The sequence below is a fragment of the Triticum dicoccoides genome, chromosome 4A (genome assembly GCF_002162155.2).
Source record: "Triticum dicoccoides isolate Atlit2015 ecotype Zavitan chromosome 4A, WEW_v2.0, whole genome shotgun sequence".
Classification (NCBI taxonomy): domain Eukaryota; kingdom Viridiplantae; phylum Streptophyta; class Magnoliopsida; order Poales; family Poaceae; genus Triticum; species Triticum dicoccoides.
In genome coordinates, this window is record NC_041386.1 from 518,790,510 (window position 1) to 518,817,519 (window position 27,010).

At 42.6% G+C, this 27,010-nt stretch overlaps 1 protein-coding gene across 1 annotated transcript; it reads left to right on the forward strand.

The window, feature by feature from the left end:
• The first annotated feature begins 15,763 nt into the window (after positions 1–15,763).
• LOC119286500 (F-box/WD-40 repeat-containing protein At3g52030-like) lies at positions 15,764–25,159 on the forward strand. Its single transcript, XM_037565881.1, has 9 exons — positions 15,764–16,116; positions 16,557–16,742; positions 16,944–16,998; positions 17,283–17,381; positions 18,343–18,446; positions 19,288–19,377; positions 19,698–19,840; positions 20,606–20,690; positions 24,543–25,159. The coding sequence occupies exons 1-9, from the start codon at positions 15,857–15,859 to the stop codon at positions 24,946–24,948; spliced, it is 1,428 nt and encodes a 475-aa protein (XP_037421778.1). The 5' UTR covers positions 15,764–15,856; the 3' UTR covers positions 24,949–25,159.
• The last annotated feature ends 1,851 nt before the right edge of the window (positions 25,160–27,010 follow it).

Here is a 27,010-nt window from a genome sequence, read left to right on the forward strand (position 1 = left end):
CTCAACTAGCACGAATCTAATATCACCATCTTCATATCTCAAAACAATCATCAAGTATCAAACTTCTCATAGTATTCAATGCACTTTATATGAAAGTTTTTATTATACCCATCTTGGATGCCTATCATATTAGGACTAGTTTCATAACCAAAGCAAATTACCATGCTGTTCTAAAAGACTCTCAAAATAATATAAGTTAAGCATGAGAGTTCATCTATTTCTTCAAAATAGAACCACCGCCGTGCTCTAAAAGGATATAAGTGAAGCACTAGAGCAAATGACAAACTACTCCGAAAGATATAAGTGAAGATCAATGAGTAGTCGAATAATTATGCAACTATGTGAAGACTCTATAACATTTAAGAATTTCAGATCTTGGTATTTTATTAAAATAGAAAGCAAAACAAAATAAAATAAAAGGATGCTCCAAGCAAAATACATATCATGTGGTGAATAAAAATATAGCTCCAAGTAAAGTTACCGATGAATGAAGACGAAAGAGGTGATGCCTTCCGGGGCATCCCCAAGCTTAGGCTCTTGGTTGTCCTTGAATATTACCTTGGGGTGCCTTGGGCATCTCCAAGCTTAGGCTCTTTCCATTCCTTATTCTGTAGTCCATCGAATCTTTACCCAAAACTTGAAAACTTCACAACACAAAACTTAACAGAAAACTCGTAAGCTCCGTTAGTATTAGAAAATAAATCACCACTTAGGTACTGTTGTGAACTCATTCTAAATACATATTGGTGTAATATCTACTGTATTCCAACTTCTCTATGGTTCATACCCTCTGATACTACTCATAAATTCATCAAAATAAGCAAACAACACAATGAAAACAGAATCTATCAAAAACAGAACAATCTATAGTAATCTGTATCAAACATATACTTATGTAACCCCAAAAATTCTGAAATAAATTGGTGGACGTGCGGAATTTGTCTATTAATCATATTCAAAAAGAATCAACCTAATCACACTCACCAGTAAAAAATGGCAGCTAATCTCGTGAGCGCAAAAGTTTCTATTTTTTACAGCAAGATCACAAAGACTTCACCCGAGTCTTCCCAAAGGTTCTACTTGGCACAAACACTAATTAAAACATAAAACCACATCTAAACAGAGGCTAGATTAATTGTTTATTACTAAACAAGAACAAAAATCAAGGAACCAAAAATAAAATTGGGTTGCCTGATACGTCTCCAACGTATCTATAATTTTTTATTGCTCCATGCTATATTATTTACTGTTTTGGACATTATTTGGCTTTATTATCCACTTTTATATTATTTTTGGGACTAACCTATTAACCGGAGGCCCAACCCAGAATTACTGTTTTTTGCCTGTTTTAGGGTTTCGAAGAAAAGGAATATCAAACGGAGTCCAAACGGAATGAAACCTTCGGGAACGTGATTTTCTCATTGAATAAGACTCAGGAGACTTGGACCCTACATCAAGACACATAACAGGAGGCCACGAGGTAGGGGGCGCGCCTGCCTACCCCAGGCGCGCCCTCCACCCTCGTGGGCCCCCTGTTGCTCCACCGACGTACTTCTTCCTCCTATATATACCCACGTACCCCCAAACGATCATATACGGAGCCAAAACCCTAATTCCACCGCCGTAACTTTCCGTATCCACGAGATCCCATCTTGGGGCCTATTCCGGAGCTCCGCCGGAGGGGGCATCGATCACGGAGGGCTTCTACATCAACACCATAGCCTCTCCGATGAAGTGTGAGTAGTTTACCACAGACCTACGGGTCCATAGTTAGTAGCTAGATGGTTTCTTTTCTCTTTTTGGATCTCAATACAATGTTCTCCCCCTCTCTTGTGGAGATCTATTTGATGTAATCTTATTTTTGTTGTGTGTTTGTTGAGACCGATGAATTGTGGGTTTATGATCAAGTCTATCTACGAATAATATTTGAATCCTCTCTGAATTCTTTTATGCATGATTGGTTATCTTTGCAAGTCTCTTCGAATTATCAGTTTGGTTTGGCCTACTAGATTGATCTTTCTTACAATGGGAGAAGTGCTTAGCTTTGGGTTCAATCTTGCGGTGTCCTTTCCCGGTGACAGTAAGGGCAGGAAGGCACATATTGTATTGTTGTCATCGAGGATAACAAGATGGGGTTTTCTTCATATTGCATGAGTCTATCCCTCTACATCATGTCATCTTGCTTAAGGTGTTACTCTGTTTTTAACTTAATACTCTAGATGCATGCTGGATAGCGGTCAATGAGTGGAGTAATAGTAGTAGATGCAGGCAGGAGTCGGTCTACTTGTCTCGGACGTGATGCCTATATACATGATCATACCTAGATATTCTCATAACTATGCTCAATTATGTATATTGCTCAATAGTAATTTGTTCACCCACCGTAGAATACTTATGCTCTCGAGAGAAGCCACTAGTGAAACCTATGGCCCCCGGGTCTATCTTTATCATATTAATCTCCTACTACTTAGTTATTTCCTTTGCTATTTACTTTTCCTTTATTTTACTTCTCATCTTTATCATAAAAATACCAAAAATATTATCTTATCATATCTGTCAGATCTCACTCTCGTAAGTGGCCCTATAGGGATTGACAACCCCTATTTGCGTTGGTTCCGAGGATTTATTTGTTTTGTGCAGGTGCAAGGGACTCGCGCGTAGCCTCCTACTGGATTGATACCTTGGTTCTCAAAAACTGAGGGAAATACTTACACTACTTTGCCTCATCATCCCTTCCTCTTCGGGGAAAACCAACGCAGTGCTCAAGAGGTAGCATTGCCTCCCAACAAGCGCTATCGTTTAACTCCCCTAGCTAGGCATGATGATTTTAATGATGCTCACATAAACGATAAGAATTGAAACATAAAGAGAGCATCATGAAGAATATGACTACCACATTTAAGCCTAACCCACTTCCTATGCATAGGGATTTTGTGAGCAAACAACTTGTGGGAACAAGAATCAACTTGCATAGGAAGGTAAAGCAAGCAAAACTTCAAAACTTTAAGCACATAGAGAGGAAACTTGATATTATTGCAATTCCTACAAGCATATATTCCTCCCTCATAATAATTTTTAGTAGAATCATGTATGAATTCAACAATATAACCATCACATAAAGCATTCTTTTCATGATCTACAAGCATAGAAAATTTACTACTCTCCACATAAGCAAAATTCTTCTCATTCGGAATAGTGAGAGTATCATAAGAAACTCAAATACTATAAATTGTTTCCACATTAAATGAGTAATGTTAAGAAAAATGGTAATCATAGTCATGACAAGTTTTATAAATATAATCATCTCTACTTTTTATAGCATTAGTATCATCACAATAATTATCATAAGTAGCAACTTTGTTCTCGTCATAATCGATTGAAACCTCTTCCAAGATAGTGGAATCATTACTAAATAAAGTCATGACCTCTCCAAATCCACTTTCATAATTGTCACAATAAGATTCAACACCCTCCAAAATAGTGGGATCATTACTTCCTAAAGTTGACACTCTTCCAAACCCACTTTCATCAATATAATCATCATAAATAGGAGGCATGCTATCATCATAATAAATTTGCATATCGAAACTTGGGAGGTTAAATATATCATGTTCATGAAACGTAGCATCCCCAAGCTTGGGACAAACATTAATTCCAGCAAATAAATTCTCAAACATGTCATTCTCATCAAACATAGCATCCCCAAGCTTGGGACTTTTCATATCATAAGCATAATCACTCTCATCATTAATAGTATGATAGCACCAATAGTATAGCAATTATCATCATCGCAATGAGTAATAGGAGCAACATCATTTGGGAGGGATACCTTTTTACCTTTGCTTCTACGTCTTTTCTTTTGCTTCTTCGCATCATGTGTGGGTTTAACCCTCTTTTTGGAGCTCCTTATTAATGAGATTGGTTGGATAGAAAGCTCTTCCTCATTACCTGATTCATCATAAGAAATACTAGGAGGATATTGGGAAGTCTCTTCCCTTTCATTAGTATTCTCTTCATCTTCTATTTGTTTTCTCATCTTTATGTAATTGGTAATATAAGGATTTTCAATGCAATTCACCGCACAATACATATAAATTTCCTCTAGATAAGAATCAAGAATTTTATCAAGGGCAAATTCTGGAATATCCTTAGTTATACGTTTCATTTCTTCATAACACAGAAGCAAACTAAGTTCATTCTGATGCGCAAGGGAAATCAAGTCATCATAATTTTTGGACACGATTAGATCATGAAAGAATTTGCATTGGATATTTAAATGTCCATGTTCATTGCAAATTTCACAAGGATGGCTAAGAAAATTTAAATTTTCAGCACAAACGTCTAGCCTTTCTTGCAACCATTTAGTTTCTAAATACTTATGCCTCTTGCAAAATCTATCTTCCCTATTTGGTGTGTACTTGCAAACTCTATGCACTCCACAAAAATTGGCATGCTTATAAGAGACATTTTCATCATGACTAGTGCAATCATCACTAGTACCATGGATATTCAAGGAATTCATACTAACAACATTGCAATCATGCTCATCATTCAAATATTTAGTGCCAAACATTCTAATGCATTCTTCTTCTAACACTTTGGCACAATTATCGGAATCCTTATTTTCATGAAAGACATTAAAAAGATGAAGAATATGAGGTATCCTCAGTTCCATTTTTATGATTTTCTTTTATGAACTAAACTAGTGATAAAACAAGAAACTAAAAGATTCGATTGCAAGATCTAAAGATATACCTTCAAGCGCTAACCTCCCCAGCAACAGCGCCAGAAAAGAGCTTGATGTCTACTACACAACCTTCTTCTTGTAGACGTTGTTGGGCCTCCAAGTGCAGAGGTTTGTAGGACAGTAGCAAATTTCCCTCAAGTGGATGACCTAAGGTTTATCAATCCGTGGGAGGCGTAGGATAAAGATGGTCTCTTTCAAGCAACCCTGCAACCAAATAACAAAGAGTCTCTTGTGTTCCCAACACACTCAATACAATGGTAAATTGTATAGGTGCACTAGTTCGGCGAAGAGATGGTGATACACGTGCAATATGGATGGTAGATATAGGTTTTTGTAATCTGAAAAATATAAAAACAGCAAGGCAACTAATGATAAAAGTGAGCGTAAACGGTATTGCAATGCGTTGAAATAAGGTCTAGGGTTCATACTTTCACTAGTGCAAGTTCTCACAACAATAATAACATAATTGGATCATATAACTATCTCTCAACATGCAACAAAGAGTCACTCCAAAGTCACTAATAGCAAAGAACAAACGAAGAGATTATGGTAGGGTACGAAACCACCTCAAAGTTATTCTTTCTGATCGATCTATTCAAGAGTCCGTAGTAAAATAACACGAAGCTATTCTTTCCGGTTAATCTATCATAGAGTTCGTACTAGAATAATACCTTAGGACACAAATCAACCAAAACCCTAATGTCACGTAGATACTCCAATGTCAACTCAAGTATCCATGGGTATGATTATACGATATGCATCACACAATCTCAGATTCATCTATTCAACCAACACAAAGAACTTCAAAGAGTGCCCCAAAGTTTCTACCGGAGAGTCAAGACAAAAACGTGTGCCAACCCCTATGCATGAGTTCACGAGGTCACGGAACTTGCAAGCTGATCACCAAAACATACATCAAGTGGATCACGTAATATCCCATTGTCACCATAGATAAGCACATGCAAGACATACATCAAGTGTTCTCAAATCCTTAAAGACTCAATCCGACAAGATAACTTCAAAGGGAAAACTCAATCCATCACAAGAGAGTAGAGGGGGAGAAACATCATAAGATCCAACTATAATAGCAAAGCTCGCGATACATCAAGATCGTGCTGAATCAAGAACACGAGAGAGAGAGAGAGAGAGAGAGAGAGAGAGAGAGAGAGATCAAACACATAGCTACTGGTACATACCCTCAGCCCCGAGGGTGAACTACTCCCTTCTCGTCATGGAGAGCGCCGGGATGATGAAGATGGCCACCAGAGAGGGATTCCCCCCTCCGGCAGGGTACCGAAACGGGTCTAGATTGGTTTTCGGTGGCTACACAGGCTTGCGGCGGCGGAACTCCCGATCTAGGTTTCTTTCTAGAAGTTTCAGTATACATAAGAGGTTTTGGCGTCGAGAACAAGTCAGGGGGTCTCCGGCTGTCCACGAGGTAGGGAGGCGCGCCCAGGGGGGTGGGCGCGCCCCCACCCTCATGGGCAGCCCAAGACTCTTCTGGCCCAACTCTTTTACTCGATGGCCTTCTTCTGGTCCAAAAATAAGTTCCGTGAAGTTTCAGGTCAACTGGACTCCGTTTGATTTTCCTTTTCTGTAAAACTCAAAAACAACGAAAAAACAGAAACTGGCACTGGGCTCTAGGTTAATAGGTTAGTCCCAAAAATCATATAAAATAGCATATAAATGCATATAAAACATCCAAGGTTGATAATATAATAGCATGGAACAATCAAAAATTATAGATACGTTGGGGACGTATCATGTATCTTCATCCGGTTGAGCAAACTTATTCCTTGGGTCCGCCATCTATGGAGTAGAAAATGGAGAAGAGTCAGAAATGAGTAGAGAAGAGGGTCCTATAGCTCATCTTAGTGGCCGCGTCCTACAATCAGCGTGTGCTCTGATACCATCTTGTAGCGATCCGACCTCAGACGGTCAAATCTCTGTGTATAAGTGTCATCTCTGGATCGGTAATGCTGTCACACACAGTACTTGTGGGATTTATAACAGATTTCAATCACACACTTATTACATCGAATGTCTCAAAAAAGAGCTTATTACAATAATATGGCTGAAGGCCATCTAAATAAGATAACAATGGAAGCTTCAGAGGTAAATGAGTCCATCAACTCCAACGGCATAGCTGAGTGCATGACAACGACCTAGCGCACCTTACTCTTCGTCTGAAAACTCTGCAACATAATACGTTGCAGCCTGTGTAGGTCAGCACATGGAATATGCTGGCAAGATAACACTATAAAACAATGAACAAGTAACATCTATAATCTATATGCATATTTGGCTAATGGAGGCTCTATGTTTAGCATTTGCATAAAGCTAGTTTTTCCCTACAACAAAGGAATATATTTTATTTATCTAAAAGTTTGTTGAAAACATTGAGAAGGTTCCTCCAACTTAATCCCAAATTAAAGTAGTTATCACCCAACAATTTAATTAAGTAAATTGATGAGATCAAATCAATAATTCAAGCACCAGATACTCAAGATGTCCATAACCGGGGACACGGCTAACCATGATTAGTTTGTACACTCTGCAGAGGTTTGCGCACTTTTCCCCACAAGACTCGATCTCCTCCGTTGTATTTCTCACACTGCATGATGTTTAAGAAACGGATGGCCGAGACACAGTCTTTCCGAAGAGGTCCCCTTAACCGATAGATAGGCCGGTACACCTACAATCCCGTACATCTGCTAGCCCATCATGGAAAGGTTTCCCGCAACTTACTCAACTATGCCAGAGCCCATAATGGTTTGTGGCTGCACACAGAAGTTTCCAGCATGAATAATTTTATGATCCCTTTGAGCCTGGGTGGCAAACCATAGGATAATCACACGGGTACTCCGGGATATCCCAGGACAGTGCTGGATTGCTCTAGGTGCCCAGACAACCACTGGGTACTCCAGGGTGCCTCAGCCAATCCACCCAGATGTGTGTTAAAGTAGCCACCTTAAATAAACCCTTAGTTCATAACAATTCTCACAAATGTCATGAATCACTCAATCCAAACCACGTCTACGAGCATAGCATAGCAAAGTATAATAAGTGTAACATAGTAACTCCCGAGGTTTGAATGAAAAGGGCAATAGGGATTACCTCAACATCTACTTCCCAAAACCCACATGTTAATCAGGTCCTAACCATGCAGTGTTTGAGGATTGAAACTAATGCATAAAAACTGGGTAATAAAGGGCTATGATCAAAGTGTTACTTGACTTGTTGACGATCTGAAAACCCTAGTGACTCGTAGTAGCATGCTTCGCATTCTGGAAACTCTATCACAAACAAACAATAACATACATAAGCACTCAAGCAATAGATGCAAGGGTAAAACTCAAGAGAAAAGATCCAAATTGAAAGTACAAGTGAAGAGCTTTGATTTGCAAAAAGAAACAACCAAATTGGAGCTATGAAACTCAAACTACGATCAAAAGAAGTTCGAATTCAAATCTACTTGCAACCACATTTTAAATTGTCAAAACTATGTTCAAGTTGGTTATCCGGAAAGAGGGATTCGAGACGAAGATTTTGGCATTGGTTTCACTGGATTTGGACGAGCGAGTAAAAAGTTACGAAGGTTTGAAGATCAGGGGCTAATTTGCGATGAAAATAATCGTGGATAGGTCCCTGGCCGAAAAAAAGGCTATCGAACGAACGTTTGCTATCAGGGTCAAACGAGCGAATACGTTCGCTAATAGAGACGTTCGAACGAACACTCACTAATTAGCGAACTCGAAAAAACCCGAACTAAACCGATCTAACGAAAAAACCAAAAAAAAACTAGGCGATGGTTCGGTCTTTACCGGTTCTTAAAAAAACTCGTGGGCGGCGGCGGCTCCGGCGTCGACGTCGCGGGGCTTCGGCAGCGGGCGGCGGCGGCGCTAGTGACAGCGGAGAGCAGCGGCGGCAGCAAGGCAGCGATGCCGGGCGGCAAAGGCGGTGGTGGTGCGGCTCGGCGGCGGTGGCTACGGCGGCTCGGGATAGGAGGAGGAGGCGACTGGGCGGGCGCTTATAAGGGCGAGGGGGGGCTTCGCCTTGCGGGAGGGCGCGCCGGGTCGGACCGGAGCCGTGCCCCGGCCGGACTCGGGCGGCGGCGGCGGCTCGGTCTCCCCGCGCGGGAGGAAGGCGGCGCGCAGGTGGGCTTTGGCCCAGTCGGGCGGGAAAAGATTTTTGTTTTAAAAGAATTCTGCCCAAATAAAATCCTAATAAAATATAATTTTTTTTCTAAAAATACCAGAAACAATTTTCATCGTCTAAATCTAATATTTAGAACAAAGTGAACATTTTTCTGGTCTAAAATTGCAATTTTCAAAAATGCATATTTTTCTAATTCAAATAAAATAGCAAATAAAATCCGAATAAAATATAAATTTGATTTTAAAATTTCTCCTCCAATATTCCTCTCTTTTCGAAGAATTTATATTATCTTCTCTCTTTTATTTTTAATATTGGAATATTTTGGAGAGAAAAATATTAAAATCAAATTGATCATCTTTTCAAATTTGAGAAAATTCAAATATGAAAATAAATGAAATCTTCAACTCTCTCCTTGGATCCTTGAGTTGCTTAGGATTTCTAGGATCCCAACAAAATGCAAATGAAATATGATATGCATATGATGACCTATGTATAACACCCAAATTGAAAATTGGGATGTTACACAACACTAAAAGAACACCCACTCAAAAAAAGTTGAAACATTTGAAAAAATGTCCATGCAAATATAAAAATATGTCTGCACATTTTTAAAAACTGTTCATAACATATCAGTTGTACCACTTTGAAAATCATTCATAACACTTTAACAAACATTTCACACATTCAAAAAAATCATGAGAAGTTTATTGCAAATTTGAAACGAGAAATCTAACTGCCACACCACATCTTTTTCGCATAAGTACCGAATGACTCAAAATCCATCGGATCATCATCTCATGCTCGCAATCGAGCGACAAAATGTTGACGCGGATGCGGGATTTGTTTCCTTCTGCGCGACGAACACACGGTTTTGTTTCCATTTGCATGACGGGTGACTTTACCGCGGGGGTAGTGTTGCACACGCAATATTTCAATGTTGAGCGGTATTTTTTAGGAAATAGTCACGCGTCCCCTTGTGTGAAAGAAAAAAATGGTCTACGCAGGATTTGATCCATGGCGAACAGGCCAAAGTTGGCAACAATAAGCCTAAATAAGCACAAAGACAAGAAATCACAATTCACCTTTGTTGAGTTATTAGATACTTATTGGCTATCATGCAAAGAAATCAAGATCACCCCCTAGGCGCAATATTGAAGGCCGGTATTGGCAATGGGAGAACTTTAATGCATCATTTTCATATTCTTATTTTGGGCCACGCCAATGTGAATGTTGTGATACCTCTCCCTATGCTCACATGAATTATCTATCACGGGACAAGTATGATTCGAGAACACATTATCCATCTTATTTTCAACCATCTCATGAAAGATCATGTAACTCCAAGAATATCAACATTTGATGAAAAATCATGTGTCAAATACCGTTTCGCTAAAAAAGGATCGGTCCGGAGCACACGGAAAAAGAATGAGGTGGTCAACCAAGTGTGTTGCGTCAAAAAGATGGTCGTAAGCATGTCGCTTCAGATTTGATTTCAAATAGTAAAGAGCCAATTAAGGTATTGACATTGACTACTAAAAATAATAAGACGAGTCAATCAAGTGCTAAATATGAGAGAAGAAGTTGAGAGAGTATAAGGTCAAAAAAAGAATCATCATTGCTTCAAAGTTGAAACGAAACCACGCGGGAGCCGCCCACTCGGTTTATCATTTTCGCGAAAGAAGAAACTGCAAAATCTTGGTGCACAAGAGTTGAAAAAAAGAACATGACATTGGTTCCCAAAGAAAGTACTCAAAACAAGAATGAGGTGCAAGCTTTCATTGTAGAAAGTGCGGGAAAGATGACGAAGGAAAAGAGTGAAAATTATGATCAAGTTAGGTCGAAGGTTTAAATCTTTGGTCCATTTTGTTGGAGGGCAGTGATCCACGAGGTCATAGAGGCGATCAGGTCGACCTAAGACAACCCATAGCCGTCGCGCGTGCTGACGGAGTCACTTCCGGACGTGCGGGGTTTCGGGTCCTGAAAAGACCTCGCCAACGTGTCTTGTGTATCGTGTTCCCGACGAGGCTCCTCCGGCAATGTGTCTTGCGTACCGTGTTCGACGTCGGGTGTTCATGATGGCGTGTTCGTGTGCGCATACTAGGTTTGAGTCCCATAAGCCTCAAATTCTGCGTTCTACTTTTCTCGTTTTACTCTGCTTTTGTTTCTGAATAAAAATCAGAAATATGGGATGTGGGATCCTAACAAGAAGCAGAAAAAGTATCGCTCGTGCGATGGGAAAAGGATCGAAGGGTGATCAATCGAACGTGTCTCGGACTAGTTAGGTGGAATTGTTTGGATCTGTTGCAAACTACAGTACCAAACGGTTGGCAATTATCATAGTCCTTTGAAAACATGTTATGTCAGATAAAAAAAGCTCACTCCTTTTTTCATGGAAAACACCAAAATTTTCTAAAAAGAAATAAAAAACAAGGCGTGTGCAGGTTCCGATTTGTTTCTGACTTGCTAAATCCTAATGGTTCTTGGAAGGTAAATCTGTTGGAGACGTACTTCTACCCTTGTGACGTTGAGGAGATCTTGAAAATCAGGGCTTCACCAAGGCAGCAGGATGATACTATTGCTTGGGGTCCGGGGCGTCTAGGATCTTTCTCGGTACGGTCGGCCTATAATTTTGCTTTTGATGATTCTGTCAGGTCGTCTGAATCAGCATCAAGTTCTTCTCCTAATGGTACAAGGAAGTGTTGGGATTTTATATGGAAAACAAATGTACCCCCGGCTGTTAAATTTTTTGCATGGCGTGTGGCCACTAACTCCCTCCCAGCATGGCCTAATAAGAGGAAGAGATGTTTGGAGGAATCAGACTTGTGTCCGGTCTGCCAGAGAGAGCCGGAGCACACCTTCCATGCGTTGTGTAGATGCCAAAATTCAGTTAATCTGTGGAACTGCATGAGTACTATTTGGCCGTTGCCAAATCTGGGAGATGTACAACACAATGGTCCTGAATGGCTGCTGCATGCGTTGCAACCTTTGTCTGAAAATGTACGTTGTATGCTACTGTTCACACTATGGCGTTGTTGGCATGTTAGGAATGAAGTGGTCCACTTGAAACCAGTTCCGCCCCTCGAAGTTTCTAAAAATTTCCTGTCAAGTTACTTAAATTCTATGACGAGCATTAACAAGATTTTATCTGCGATCCAATCAAAGGAAAAGGGCCTGCTGCGTTGGATTATGTTGAAACTCCAAAGAAATCTCTGAAGAAGGATGAGAACTCATGTAAGTGGATTGCTCCGCCTTAGAACTGGGCCAAACTGAATACGGATGGATCCTGGTCGGCTGATGGAAGTGCGGGAGCGGGGATGATACTTCGAGATGATACATGAAATATAATTTTCTCATCCTGCAGAATCCTTTTCTCTTGTAGGGATGCTATGGAAGCGGAACTGTATGCTTGTATGGAAGGGCTTTTTTTGTCTCTTCAACATTCAGATCAACCAATTTTTCTGGAGATGGACTCAATATCAGTGGTGAATCTACTAAAGGATGTTGACCATGATAAGTCGGTGTTCGCTTCATTAGTGTCAGAGATTAAATATATGATGTCTCTACGTAAAACTTGTATTACTTGTATTAAGCGTAGCCAAAATGCTGTAGCAGATTATTTGGCATATTTTGCTAGAACCGAAAAGAAAACTGTAGTGTGGTTGGGCTCTGGTCCACCAGGAGCGCTTGGTCTTAGCAGAGTTGATTGTAATCCTGATTTTGATTGAATAATATAAGCTGTTAGAATAAATCCGAGGCATACCGTTGATTATCCGAGAACCAAGCAATCACACAAATACAACACCGAGATTTGTTAACAAGGTTCACCATCATGGTTACATCCCCGGGGACTGACTACGGGCGCTCCTCCCCGTGACACCGTCACAATACCGCACCCCGGCCACCCGGACGCCGGCACACGTTGATGGCTCCCTCGCGTGCCCATGCTATTATGTTGGCATAGGTTACATCGTGTGTCTACCCCTGATATATATGAGAGGCCTAGGATACAAGTGTCCTATTAGGACACAACTCCTACCCTGTCTACACACAATCCAAACCAAGTCCAACGGTAACCTACCTTGTACAATAATATTCGACATAATTCTAACAAACTCCACCTTGGCGAATATTATTCACCACCTTGAATTCGTCCGTGCGTCGAACCTTCATGTACATTGGACTTGAGATACACCATGAGCACAGTTGCTACTCCCAGACTTCATGTGACTCCACCTGCAACTGTAGTCCCTTCTCGTCTTCATCACAGTCAACACTCAAGCAAAAAATTAAGTTCCTTGTTACTCTACTTTGTGCTCCCAACTTTCGGAGTATCCGCTCAACGCCATCACACACTGATCATTAATCTGCGTGAAAATAAACAACTCACATATTGGGTGTCACATATAAAAGTTACCTGAACTCAACATCACCGCTCTTTCATGACCGTCTGTCTGAAACTTGAAGAAATTTCACCGTCGCCTTGTGTCACTTTGAGTCAAATTCACAGTTGTCTCACCCTTTTTCCGGATAGTCTTTGACATGTCCCATAGCTATAGCACTCCGCCTCCTTCTGTACTTATGATCCGCACTTTGCAATGTGCATTAAACACCACAGAATATACGACCATGTACTCTCCCAGCTTTTGACAATTTCAGATTTTCCGCCACTTTCTCAGATTCTCCATGGTCAACTCCTGTCCATCAATCGGCACCGATAGACCTAGTCACCAACTTGAATCTGGTACTCGTCAACACTGCTTCAGCACCCCCTGCACACTTTTGTCTGACCACATGTCTCACCATTAGTGCTTTGGTCTGTCACTGTGTCCCGTGCTTACTGCACGCCTTGCCGCTATCACCACGCCGAGCCTCTGCTGTCCTGGTCGAGTCTCCCGGGTAGCTAGCCCAAACTCCCTCAACCCCCACTGCAGAGAACCATCGATCATCACCGACCGATGCCAAGTATCACGTCTCCATCAGACCACTGGCGCCCAGTCTGATCCATGTGTCTCTCGCTTTACTTGCTGAAATAGGTTTTGACTCTCCGAATTCTTACGTCGTAGCCCCTCCATCAGCACAGAGTGAAGCCATCCGTCTGACTCCAGCTCCACCTTCAACATGACTCCATGGTGGTTGTACGTGCCACCCTCCCGCGCCCTGTCGACTCCAAGCTCTCATGTGCACCGTCTTGAATCAACCCTGCGTCATAGTCTGTCGAAGCCGCACAAGCCCCCAGGCCCGCACCACGTGTTTTCACGCCCCAGAAGTCGTCCATCATCAGCATCACGCTCCTATGTCGTCGTCGCTGAAATCACCGCCGTCTTCTGCTTTAACCAACATCCATATCGGTCCATCAGACAGTCTAGTCCGACCCAGCCGAAATTATCCGACTGCAACCATGCTCCACCCTGCATCGTGTCCGCCCGCACATCTTCGTGCATTGCTTGACGCGCTGTGTATACATGTTCCTGTCACGACGCACTCCAGACTCCTCCAAGCCTTATACGCACGTTGCCTTTCCGTCTCAGAAGCCTGGGTACACACTTCTTGTAAAGAACTCTTCAGCCACAATTATCGAGACCCACGTAGCATTTTCCATGCACCTAGCAGAACAAATAGTTGATCCAAAACAGGCCATGCAATGCTCACGCCATGCATCTGATATCCTCGGTTTGCTAGCTCTTTGCACCAGAAAGTCAACCAACGTACCATGTGCCTCTTATTTGGGAACTTTTTTTTAACCAACCAATCTCGTGTCCATGCAGCATCTACCCTTGCGTGAGCCGCTCAAAACGACCTGGACCATGTCCAGCCGTGTGCTCCGCCTGGTTCTGGCTCGGGCACACGAGCCAGCCTGCCGCTCTGCTGCTCCCGCACAGGCCACCCTCGGTCAGCCTGCAGCACTGCCTGGCCTGCCAGCCCAATCAACCGCACTGGCCGTCCCTGCACCACCGCTGTACTGCGCGCACCCCTAGGGCTTCCACGTGATTCCCGATCGAAGATCGATCGATGCCGCCGTGTACCGTAGCTGCTACCACGCGCACTGTTGCCGTGCATGAATCCCGGGCCGCATGCTGTTTCGATTCCGCCGCCCGCCGCCTGCATCTGACCTGCTTCGCGTTATTCCGATTGCTTCCAATCTTTGCCGCTGATGTCTTCCTGATCTGCATAGTTAATCCTTCTGATCTTGCGTCCATACACCGATCAATATCATCCGCAACTCCTTTAGATCAACATGCCCGTCCGCCGGATCTTGCAACCTTGCTCTGATACCACTTGTTAGAATAAATCTGAGGCATATCGTTGATCATCCGAGAACCAAGCAATCACACAAGCACAACACCGAAATTTGTTAACGAGGTTCACTATCATGGTTACATCTCCGGGGCATGACAACGGGCGCTCCTCCCCGTGACACCGTCACAATACCGCACCCCGGCCGCCCGGGCACCGGCACACGTCGCTGGCTCCCCGCGTGACCGTGCTATTATGTTGGCATATGTTACGTCGTGTGTTCACCCCTGATATATATGAAAGGCCTAGGATACAAGTGTCGACACAACTCCTACCCTGTCTACACACAGTCCAAACCAAGTCCAACTGTAACCTACCTTGTACAATAATATTCGACATAATTCTAACACAAGCTTTTACACGCAAAAAAAAAGAAAAATAAAATAAAATTTCAAACATTAAAAGGAAAACAGGGAAAATGAAAATGATTTTTTTTGAAAACCTCCCGATGAAACTGGTAAAAAAACACAGAAAAAGAAAAACTGGGCGTAGTCTTCTTCCTTCCTAATAAAATCGAACGAGTGGTTCCCAAAACGTTTGTTTGTCCGGTCCACTCAAGCGGGCTGTTGTAGTAGGCGGGCCGCGGGCGCTCCTTCGGTCTCGCAAATCAAGCGATACATAGCAGTGCCCTACACAGGAGGCCTACAGGCCTACAGTATGGACCGGCCGACTACCGGCGGGCGGCGACAGGAGGCTCGCCCTTCTGAGAGGGAGAGAGAGATGGAGGCGAGCAGCAGCCGGAGCCGGAGCGGAAGTCTCCCCTCGAAGCGGCGCAGCGGCGGCGGCGGCGGCGGTGGCGGGGGAAGCGGGTACGGGCTGACGGGGCAGTCGCTGAACGACGACACCCTCCGTTCCATCTTCTCACGCGTGGACGACCACTTCGACCTCGCTCACTGCTCCGCCGTCTGCAAGTCATGGTCAGACCCGCTACGCGGATCATCTCATCTCCCTTTCCCCTCCCTTTCCCGTGTCCCCTTCAGTTAATTTCCCGATTGCTCTCAGCAGTAGGTCCGTTTCGTGGTTTGTGCTATGTTCTTCTTATACTGTAACTGAACCTACTTCTCGATCTGTAGTGGATTATTATTATCGAACTTATTTTATTAGGAGAATTGATAAATCATAGATGCCCACTTCATTCCGCGAGATGGTAGATAGATCTGAGAACCTAACCAGTGAGCTACCAATTTCTGTAATAGCTACTCTTGTGCTAGTCGTTGTATTTCAGTCTGGTATTTCTGCCCGTTCTTTTTTCACCCCACAAGCCGGATGCACAATTTTCCTATGGAAGTTCCTAATTACGAAGCACGCTGTACTGTTGATTAAAGTGTGCACATATGATTTTCTGCTTCGTTGATAGGCATACGATTATCAGCACAGCCCATGTGATGAGGGATCTATATTACAAGAGGAATCCGCAGGCAAGAGGCTCGAGTTCTACTATTTCAGTCAAAAGTTATTTTGAGGCGCTTGCCATGAATGAGCACGCATCAACTCTCGCTAGAGGGTCTGCTGAAGTTCATCAGTGGATTGGTCATGATATGAGGTAAGCACTTGCTGTCTGGTATAGGTCTTATAAATGTATGCCTCTGAGTGTTATAACGTATCAGCAAAAGTAGTTACATTTGTCAACTCATCATATTTTCATATTGTTTTATCATGGCCAGTCTTTTGTTTCTTATACTTACCAAACAATGCTTCAGACCTTCAGTATCCTTATTTTCTCTTTTCTTATTTCTTGTTGCAGGGCCACCTTGTGCCGTATGAAAAGCGGTTCAGTCTTAACTGGAATGGGAGATAAGGTGAATGTTGCATCATATAGTGGTGTTCTTAATCTTCATTAATGTAAAATATCAAGTTACAAATTGTATTTGTGAGGTGCGACAAGTGGTCCTACAGCTGATGCAATGAGATGCAGATTGTCACATAAACATGGCTGTGGAAATCATGCTTGCCTAAGTCCGAAGCTGTAGATAATTAGCATAGTTCATGGCTGACGATTTCGTAGTTTCCTTTGAATATTGTGTCACCTTTCTAGTTAGTATCATCTTGAATGCCTCATCGTTTTGACACTAGTTTTTGCCAGGTTCTTCGACTTTGGTCTGCTGAAAGTTGCAAATACATGAATGAGTACAATGTCCCAAATTCCAAAATGTTGGTTGACTTCGATTTTGATGAAAATAAGGTAATCAATGTTGGCACACAATTCTATTATTTATGTATCAGCAGCTGCACTCTTCTGGTTTTGAGAACAGACATATCCAACATTCGTGCTTACTAAAATAACATTGGAAGTTTTATCTATTCTTTCACACTTGCTGGCATGGTTTTTAAGCCTTGCATAGCCAGCGCCATGAGGCGGCTGGACCCTTTTGTTTTGCTTTTACTTACTCTTTTGTAGCTTCCCAGTCTTAAATGCAAAGGCAGAGCACCTGCCTTTTAACCTAAAGAAAACATACACACATACTGATAGAAGACTGCAGCCTAGATGGGATACCTCACCTATTCATAGGTCAAAACATCAACTGTACATTTTAAACATCTTATTTATATAGATACGAGCATCTGGTTGCAATGATGTTAGCAACATGGTTTGTTGTATCTTAATGTCAAGGGGAACTGCAAAATAGACCACCTGTACTGTAATCCATATGGACCATAGCCAATGCTTGAAGTCACTCTATTATGTTTATGTGAGTTTCGCCCAAGAATTGTGGGATACTTTTCCCAGTTGATTGTTATTCGTACATCTAATTGTTAGCACAATGGTAAGCCATGTGGTCAAGCCTATCCCATCCATACATGATAATGGTGGGCAAGGCTAAACGCAGAAATGATTGTGTTCTTGTTAGAAAAATCAGTCAGTGTTTGTTTCTCGAATCATCATTCTTCCCATTATGTGCATTGGGTTGCACAAAACATAGATGCGCTTGATGTTCCATTATAGACTGTCAACATAACTCTGAAACTGGCCGAGTTGATGCTTCTGGTTTGTGTCATCTCTATTTTATTGATGGAGATTGATTGAACCGAACTGTTATAGTTACAACCTTGCATGATCTTTTCGGTCACACTGCATCTTTATTTCAACAGAGTACAGACTTACTTTTTTACCTATCATAAAAGGATTTCAATCCTCTGTGCAGATTGTAGGTTTAACTAGTTCCCAGGTTTGCATATGGAAACGCAGTGGACCAAGAAGTATATTTCAATCTCGTGGAGACACATTCAATCATGGGTTATGCATGAGGTGAGGTGCCAGGTTTAACTGTCTCGATATGACTTGCTATTTTTTTTTACCAGAAATGACAAGATTGATGTTGCCTGGTACGAAAACAATATTGAATTGGTGTTTGAAGAATAAAGACTAAATATCTGGTGCGATCTACCCTTACAGTGTAATCGTGCACTCTGGTGTCACTTGGGAGTTGTGAAACAAATGCGCATAAAGATGCCCCTTTTTTGTGGTTGTATTTCTCGAATTCACTCTACCTTTGTTTCTAATCTCAACTTCAGATCAGTATATGTTGAGAATAACAAGGATTAGGATATTCTGGGCAAAGATAAAAGGAAAAGACAAATATTTCTATTCAGTCACCGCAACTTATGATCTTTTTCTTATTCTAACACAATTTAAGTTTCTGATCTGAAATTTAAATGGTGCCACAACACTTGATAAACTATATCACCATTTTTCCCCAGAAGATTTCATATTGATTTGGTGCCCAAATTGAAGATGGATTGCATCTGATACATGTCACATGGAACCTTTTACTCCTCTCTTTCAGAATGAAAGATGAGCTTAAGGCTCCTCTCCTATTCTGGCTGGATGGGCTGCTAACCCCTTTGTACAATTCTTTTGCATGTAGCCTTGCAACATATTTTTCTTTCCAATAAAATCTACTGTCAGGGCCTCCCCTACAGTTTTATTTTTATCATGCTGGAAATCGTTTATTATTAACAGTGAAGGAGTGTCGCATAAGCTTGTGTATGCCCCACCATTATTTGAGAAAGATTTGATTATCCTAGACATTCTTGCTGTTATTTTAAGTAGGATTGACTTATATTCTCATTTTCATTTGCTTCTGCAGTTATGCCGATCCAGAGGTTGTAATTGGTTGTGAGGATGGTAGAGCCTTTGTATATGACATGTACAGCAGGAGTTGTTCGAGCATTCACCGGTAAGCACAAGGGAATCAAGTAGTATATCATGTGAATGAAGTGCTGTCTGCAATCGTTGAATTCTTTCATTGTTATTTTGTGTGCACGAGCTTCACCTTACTTCAGGGGAATTCTGTAACATCATATCCCCTTCTTTGCTAACTGCACTAGGTAGTATAGGTAATTGGTGTAAGGTAAAAAAGCTTGAACCTTTTTCTGATATCATCAACATATCACGAAAGTCAAATTATGACCGTACTTAAGTGTGTAATCATCATTAGAGGTGCATCCAGTTTGATATGCTCCTTGTACTGATGCCTATTTCACATATGATATACAGGCTTCACCCTTCCCCGGTGACATGCTTGGCAGTAACAGATGACCAGCTGATCGTTGGTGGTTCTACATTTGGAAATGTAGCTATTGCAGATCAAACCTCAGGAGAGAGGTTAGGCCTTCTAAAGTCAGCTTTTGCACCAACAGGTATGTTTTCAACTAATTCTGGATTACTAGCATGATGAATTTTCATTTCCGGACAAGTGATGGGCATGGTGTTGGTTTCGGGTCATGACTAAAAAAGCCAAGCATTTACTGGCCTTTCTTCTAGCTAGTCCTTAGCTCATAATGCAGGTAGTAAGTTGAGAAGCTTCTAAGATGCTTTGGGCCGTTTGAGCTACTTCTGCTCCTCTTTTGCAATGTCTAGATAACATCTGAACTTTTCTAATCCTTAACTACTACTAGTAGTACAACATCTCTATTATCCCATCACAACATGTAGATATGTTACTTGATGTGTAGCTTTATGACTAGAGATATTAAGTTCTGTAATTGAAAAGCTCAAACATAGTATTTTGCTCCGACCTGCTATACAACATCGCTAGCATTCCATAGGTTGGATCAGAGGAGCACAGTAGAACTAACTATCACACCAAAAACTAATGTGTTGCTCAAAATAAATGTTCATTTTTCTCCATTGACCTATTATTTTGTTGAACTTTTTAAATATTCCTCCTAGCAAAAAGAATCTGATGTTGAACAATATAATGCTAAAAGCTCCTTTAATTTTGATTATATAAAGAATAAGATAACCCATCTCAATAAATCAAACTGCATTTATAACTTTCTGTCAGTTTTAGTTCTTGTTGGATCTTTTGAGGAAAAAATAGTGAATAAAAATTCATGCAAATATGATTGTGTTGTGCTTTTAATCACCATCAAACTAACTTGTTACATTATTTATCATTTCAGTGATAAGATGCTTGTCTTTCAGTGCAAATTCACACTTAATATTCGCGGGCTCATCTTCTGGTTATGCACATTGCTGGGACTTAAGGTCAGTATCAATAGTAGTTGTTCTAATTTAGTACTGTACTAGAGGGGAACACACGCTTTGCTGGGTTACTAGATATAAAACATTGACAATGTCGAGGCAAGTAAAATTTATCCTTACAAAAATCTTTATTAGGCTATAACGACACTAGCACGCTCCACACACATGATACAATTTATATTCGGTTTTTCTTTCTTGGAAAATTTTAGAAGGATGAGAAGCACAGCCCACCGATTTTTCTATGCCGGAATTTTTTTAAATGCTGCTATCGCACGCCCCAAGCTCATATGCTTAATTTCCTCTGGATTAACGCCAGTGTTTTGATTCTCTGGTTATGCCTCAGCAAGCAGCATGTACCAAAAAAAACATTTATGTGTGTTCCATACAGAGATGCATACTGACATACTAACAGCAGTGCGCATCTTCTCTTCTAGGCAAAAAGAAAAAAAAGCATAGAAACTGTACCATGAGTCATGTATGACTACAACTGTGATACTTTCTCTCACTAATTATACCATATTATCTGAAAAAAACACCCAATGATGAAGTTTGCGCACAAGCATGTGCCACCTCTCTCCATAAAAACGCCCCCTTCCTTTAGGACAAAACTATGTTGATTAAGGCTTTGACAATCTTTCTAATAACTGAATCCCACAAAAAAGGGAAATAGTATCACCTCCATCTCATAGTAAAAACTGCAACTTAAACATCCAGTGCGAAATTGGTCAATCTAAGCAGCAGTACTATGACATTCTTGGTACCAGCCAGGTGGCATGATCCAAGAGAACCCAGCATCTTCCCATATCTGCGAGGAAAGCAGGTTTGGTGCAGAGTATCTCATAGCTTCTATTGACAGCTTGAGGATGAAATTTGGGCAACTCTAGCTCCAGTTCCTTTTCCTTAACATGCCACATGTCATTAACCTCCTCACCTGAATTTGCTGCAGCCAAACTTAGATATTGATTTCAATAGGACAACATAGTTCCCCACGTGGCTACTGGCTTTCCAACCAAATCATCCCATCACTACTTTCAAATTGACGTTTTCCATTAGGAAACTAAGCAAAAGGTTGCCCATGATACTTTCACGAAATACTCCTTAGTTTGCTATTTTGATTAGCTAAGCGTTGAGTCTAAATGCAAGTGCCAGCAAAGGTGGAAACGTTGGAAACCAAATCAACCAAGGCCAAGAACACATCAAAAGCAAAGCAAGAAGAAATTAACCTTGTACCACAAATTGGGATTGTGCCTCACATTAGCCTTTTTGCAGAGAAGCCTGCACACCATCCAGCTTGAGCCTCAATGCCCCCTATAAATGAATAAAGCCACAATGGAATTCTGCGTCCCTAAAACTATCATCTGACTGCAAGCCCAGTGGCATCAGTTGAAGGGATCTTCTAATTTCACAGATAGGTATATCATGGCCGGGAGTAAGGTAATCCGAGTTATCCAAAAACAAATCGTCAGATCAAAACCCAATGTCTATATCCATAGAGCCTGCCCGATGCATCAGACAGAGCACACATGCATTGCCAACCAAATTGATCGAACTTGAAGCAAGTAAAAACAGTACAACAGGAGAATCAGGGGAGACGGTACCTGCTTTCTTATAGATGACGAGAAACACATGAACACCTCAGGGTGGACTTCCCTGGCTGACACCCTACCTCACGCATCACTCCCTTTCAGCTTTGTGGCTGTTCGTAAGGGGAGGATGTGTTCGAGCTTCACAGGAAATGGGGCAACAAGGAGACTGCTGGAGCAGTCAATCCACAAGACAGCGCCACAAGGCCGTAATAGCATGGTCGGCGGATTCTGCGGGTGGCGGGGGTGCTGAGCTGCGAGTGCGACACCAAAGCGAACAAACCGGAGAGGAGGAAATAGGTTCAGATTAGCCACTGGGAAATGCCAGTTTTAGGAGAATGGATCTACACACGACGGTGCAGCAGCTGCTTCATGGGCCCAAGAAAAGACATGTCCTTCTCTTCTTGCCGGTGAGCCCTCTCTGTCCTGTCCTCTCTCGGCATCCTACAACATCCTGCTCTCCACCTGCACCAGTGCACCAGGCCTTATCCGGCCTTGCATCAGTGTTGTCCTTGATGTCAATATCGGTGCGCCGCCACTAGCCCTGTAGCTCCAGTGCCCCACTGCCTCTACAGCCCCAATCGCCAGTGGGCCATACTGCACGTGTTGCCTCTGTCCCCATCAGCCGTGCTGTTCCCTGCGAGGTGCAACAGCCAGACGATGGCAGGTGAGCCACCACCGGCAAGTTGGCCGACCAGACAAACGACACAGAGTAAGAACAGAGTCCTAGCGTAGGGGTGGCGATGCTACACAGCATGGTGCGGTGGCAGCAGCCAAGGTGGGGAGGAGGAGATGAGGATAGGGTTGGGTATGGTGCTTGTGGACAGAGGCGGCGCAATGGGAATCAAAATTATATTTTGTACAGGCTCGAGAGTCACCCCTGTCGCTGCCTCATGGGTCCATCATCAGGCTGGACTTGGTAGCAGCCACAGGAAAGACTCAGACCAGAGTAATAAAAAGGCTACTCCAACAATCCAAATGGACGGCTCAGATAACACGTAGCCTATATCGATCGAATGAAAATGCTTTGAGCGGGGAGCAAGGAGAGGGCACCACTTATGTCGGCCTTACAGTTTTTAGAGAGATATCTTGACAATTTAATAATTGAGGCTGCTGGCTCTAGATATGCAAAGCGTATCATGTACATTTACGTTTCAATCTGTCTGCACTTTAAGTATTGTTTTGTTCCATTGCTGTCCCCCAAGAAAGGAATGACCTGTACTCCATCCATCCGGGTATATCTATTTGGTATTCTGGATGTTGATTTTCTTTTCTATTAACCTTGTCAAACTTAAAACGTTTTGATTTGAGACAAATCTGTAGGCCTTATGTACCCGGATGGAGGGAATATGTTTTTCTGATGAACTATCCTGATTTCGCTCTCATTTTTTTAAGTTTGAGTAGAGTGAACAGAAATGGAGTATGAGCAGTGCATGGTCTCACCTAATTATTGAGTTTAATGGAAAGGTTCATTTGCTTTAGTGTCTCTGTGTGTTGATTTTTTATTAGCCTTGTCAAACTTAAAACGTTTTGATTTAAGACAAACCTGTAGGCCTTATGTACCTGGATGGGGAATATGTTTTTCTGATCAACTATCTTGATTTCGCTCTCATTTTTTTAAGTTCAAGTAGAGTGAACAGATATGGAGTATGAGCAGTGCATGGTCTCACCTAATTATTGAGTTTAATGGAAATGTGTTCATTTGCATTAGTGTCTCTGTGTGCGGTTGATAATCTTTTTACGCATGAACAACACATGTTTGTTTACTGTTGAAGCTATTGCTACTTGCTGAGAAACCTGTAATGATTTCTCATAAGATGTTAGGAGTGGTTTAGAATTCAGATTGCTTGAACATAGAAGATTACTTCCATGCAGAGAATAGAAGGAAGTTGGAAGATTACACATTCTTTTAATGTGAAGAAGATTGTCAGGACTACCCATTGATAATGTAGTAAATTATCCTGTCTAAGAATAATTTGTGTATAGAGGTCAACTAGCAAGATGCTCATTTCTACATTCTTTTAATCAAGTGCACTTTGTTCATGCTTGTGGCAATCTATAGCTGTTTAATGCCTTAAATAATCCATAATATTTTATTATGTAAGTATGAAGTTGTTTGCATGTTAACAACCTAACTACTGGGCAAGAATGTTGGCAACGGAACCCATTGCTGAAATTTTTCTATGGAACCCATTGCTGAAATTTTTCTAATGTCATGGTCCGGCAAATCATAACTGGATCTCATCATTTTTGTTACTTTTATCTTGATCAGGACCCTGAGGCCTCTCTGGGAAACAAGAGTTAGCCCAAATGTCATCTACAGTGCACATCATTTGCCTGGTGACACTTCGATGCTGGTGCTCGGTGGTATTGATGGAGTCCTACGCCTGGTATGCCAGAGAACTGGTGAGACTATTCGAAGCTTCATCATGGATGCAGGCTACCCAGCACAGTCCAGCTCCAGGCCACAAGCTGAACAGAAGAATGTCCGCCCAGCGGAATCTGGCCCCAGGCAGCAAGTCGAAAAGAAGAGGGTCCGTGAAATCGCTCCGGATGCCCGGCTGGACAACATTCCTATGCACCTGCGCCCACCAATCACCGGTCTGTCGGTCGGCATGAAGAAGATCGTGACCACGCACGGTGAAAACTACATCCGCGTCTGGAAATTTCGCTCGTAGAGTTCTTAGATTGGTCATCGGGAATCAGAAGAACTTGCGCTGTTTGTAAACGAGATGCTGTAAGTAAGCTTGTAACAGTACCCTGAAGATATAGTTTTGGTGTTGACATCGTACCTGTATCGTCGAAGATTTATTGTCCTATTGCCGTGGAAAAGAATATTTATGTCCGAATTTTTCTCCGGAAGGAAAGGAGAATTATAGCGAGTCACAATGTCTTCAGCTTTTGGTCTCGCCTGAGTGGGAGCTTCGATGCCCCCTTGCCTCCCTCCGTGCCATCACCCATATTGGCTCGGATCATGTTCCTCTGCTCCTGTCTTTTCAGGATGATTGCTCGCTCACTGCGCTTAGGTTCCGCTTCGAGACGTTCTGTTTAAGCTAGAACGGTTTTGCGAGGCCGTCCAGGCTTGCTGGCTGGAGGCCCGGCTCAGCTAGAACGGTTTTGCGAGGCCGTCCAGGCTTGCTGGCTGGAGGCCCGGCTCACTCCTCACCGATCCATCTCTGTGGTGGATGACTGACACTTCTGTGCCAAGCGCTCTTGCCAGTTTATGAAGGGTTGAGACGCGAACCTTGGACGGGACCGCAAGAAGGCCCACCTCGCCTCCATCCAAGCGCTGAACCTCCAGGCTGACTTGGTGGGACTAGCCCCCGATGAGTGGGTGCTTTGTTACGATCTTGATGATCAACTCATGGTCATCTACACTGACGAAGAGGCGTATTGGCGACTGCGGGGAACCCAAAAGTGGGTCCTCAAGGGTGACGCTAATACCGCCTACTTTCAGACCATCGCCAATGGTCGTAGGAGACGTAATACCATCCCCTTGCTCTGGGATGGGGAGACACTCTTGCAGCGTCAGGATGACATCCGCGCTCATGTAGATGGCTTTTATAAAGCCCTTTTTGTCGCCCCCCTAGGGAGGGGGGCTTGGCCCTTGCTTCAGACTTATGGATTGGCACCCAGTGCATCTCGGCCGAGGAAAATATGGCCCTCACGGCTCCGTTCACTGAGGAGGAAGTGTGGCTGGCGACTAAAGGGATGAATCCCTCGTCCGCCCCTGGTCCTGACGGTCTGCTGATATGTCTCCAACGTATCTATAATTTTTGATTGCTCCATGCTATATTATCTACTGTTTTGGACTATATCGGGCTTTATTTTCCACTTTTATATTATTTTTGGGAGTAACCTATTAACCGGAGGCCCAGCCCAGAATTATTGTTTTTTTGCCTATTTCAGTGTTTCGAATAAACGGAATATCAAACGGAGTCCAAACGGAATAAACCTTTCTGGAACGTGATTTTCTTCCCGAATATGACCAGGAGACTTGGACCCTACGCCAAGGAAGCTTCGAGGTGGGCACGAGGTAGGGGGCGCGCCCTATACCCCCAGGCGCGCCCCCACCCTCGTGGGGCCACCGAAGCTCCACCGATGTACTTCTTCCTCCTATATATCTCCATATACCCTAAATACATCCGAGAGCACAATAGATCGGGAGTTCCGCCGCCAGAAGCCTCCGTAGCCACCGAAAGCCAATCTAGACCCGTTCCGGCACCCTGCCGGAGGGGGCAATCCTTATTCGATGGCCATCTTTATCATCCCGGTGCTCTCCATGACGAGGAGGGAGTAGTTCTCCCTCGGGGCTGAGGGTATGTACCAGTAGCTATGTGTTTGATCTCTCTCTCTCTCTCTCTCTCTCTCTCTCTCTCTCTCTCTCTCTCTCGTGTTCTTGAGGTGATACGATCTTGATGTATCGCGAGCTTTGCTATTATAGTTGGATCCTATGATATTTTCTCCCCCCTCTACTCACTTGTAATGAATTGAGTTTCCCCTTTGAAGTTATCTTATCGGATTGAGTCTTTAAAGATTTGAGAACACTTGATGTATGTCTTGCCGTGGATATCTGTGGTGACAATGGGATATCACGTGATTCACTTGATGTATGTTTTGGTGACCAACTTGCGGGTTCCGCCCATGAACCTATGCATAGGGGTTGGCACACGTTTTCGTCGTGATTCTCTGGTAGAACTTTGGGGCACTCTTTGAGGTCCTTTGTGTTGGTTGAATAGA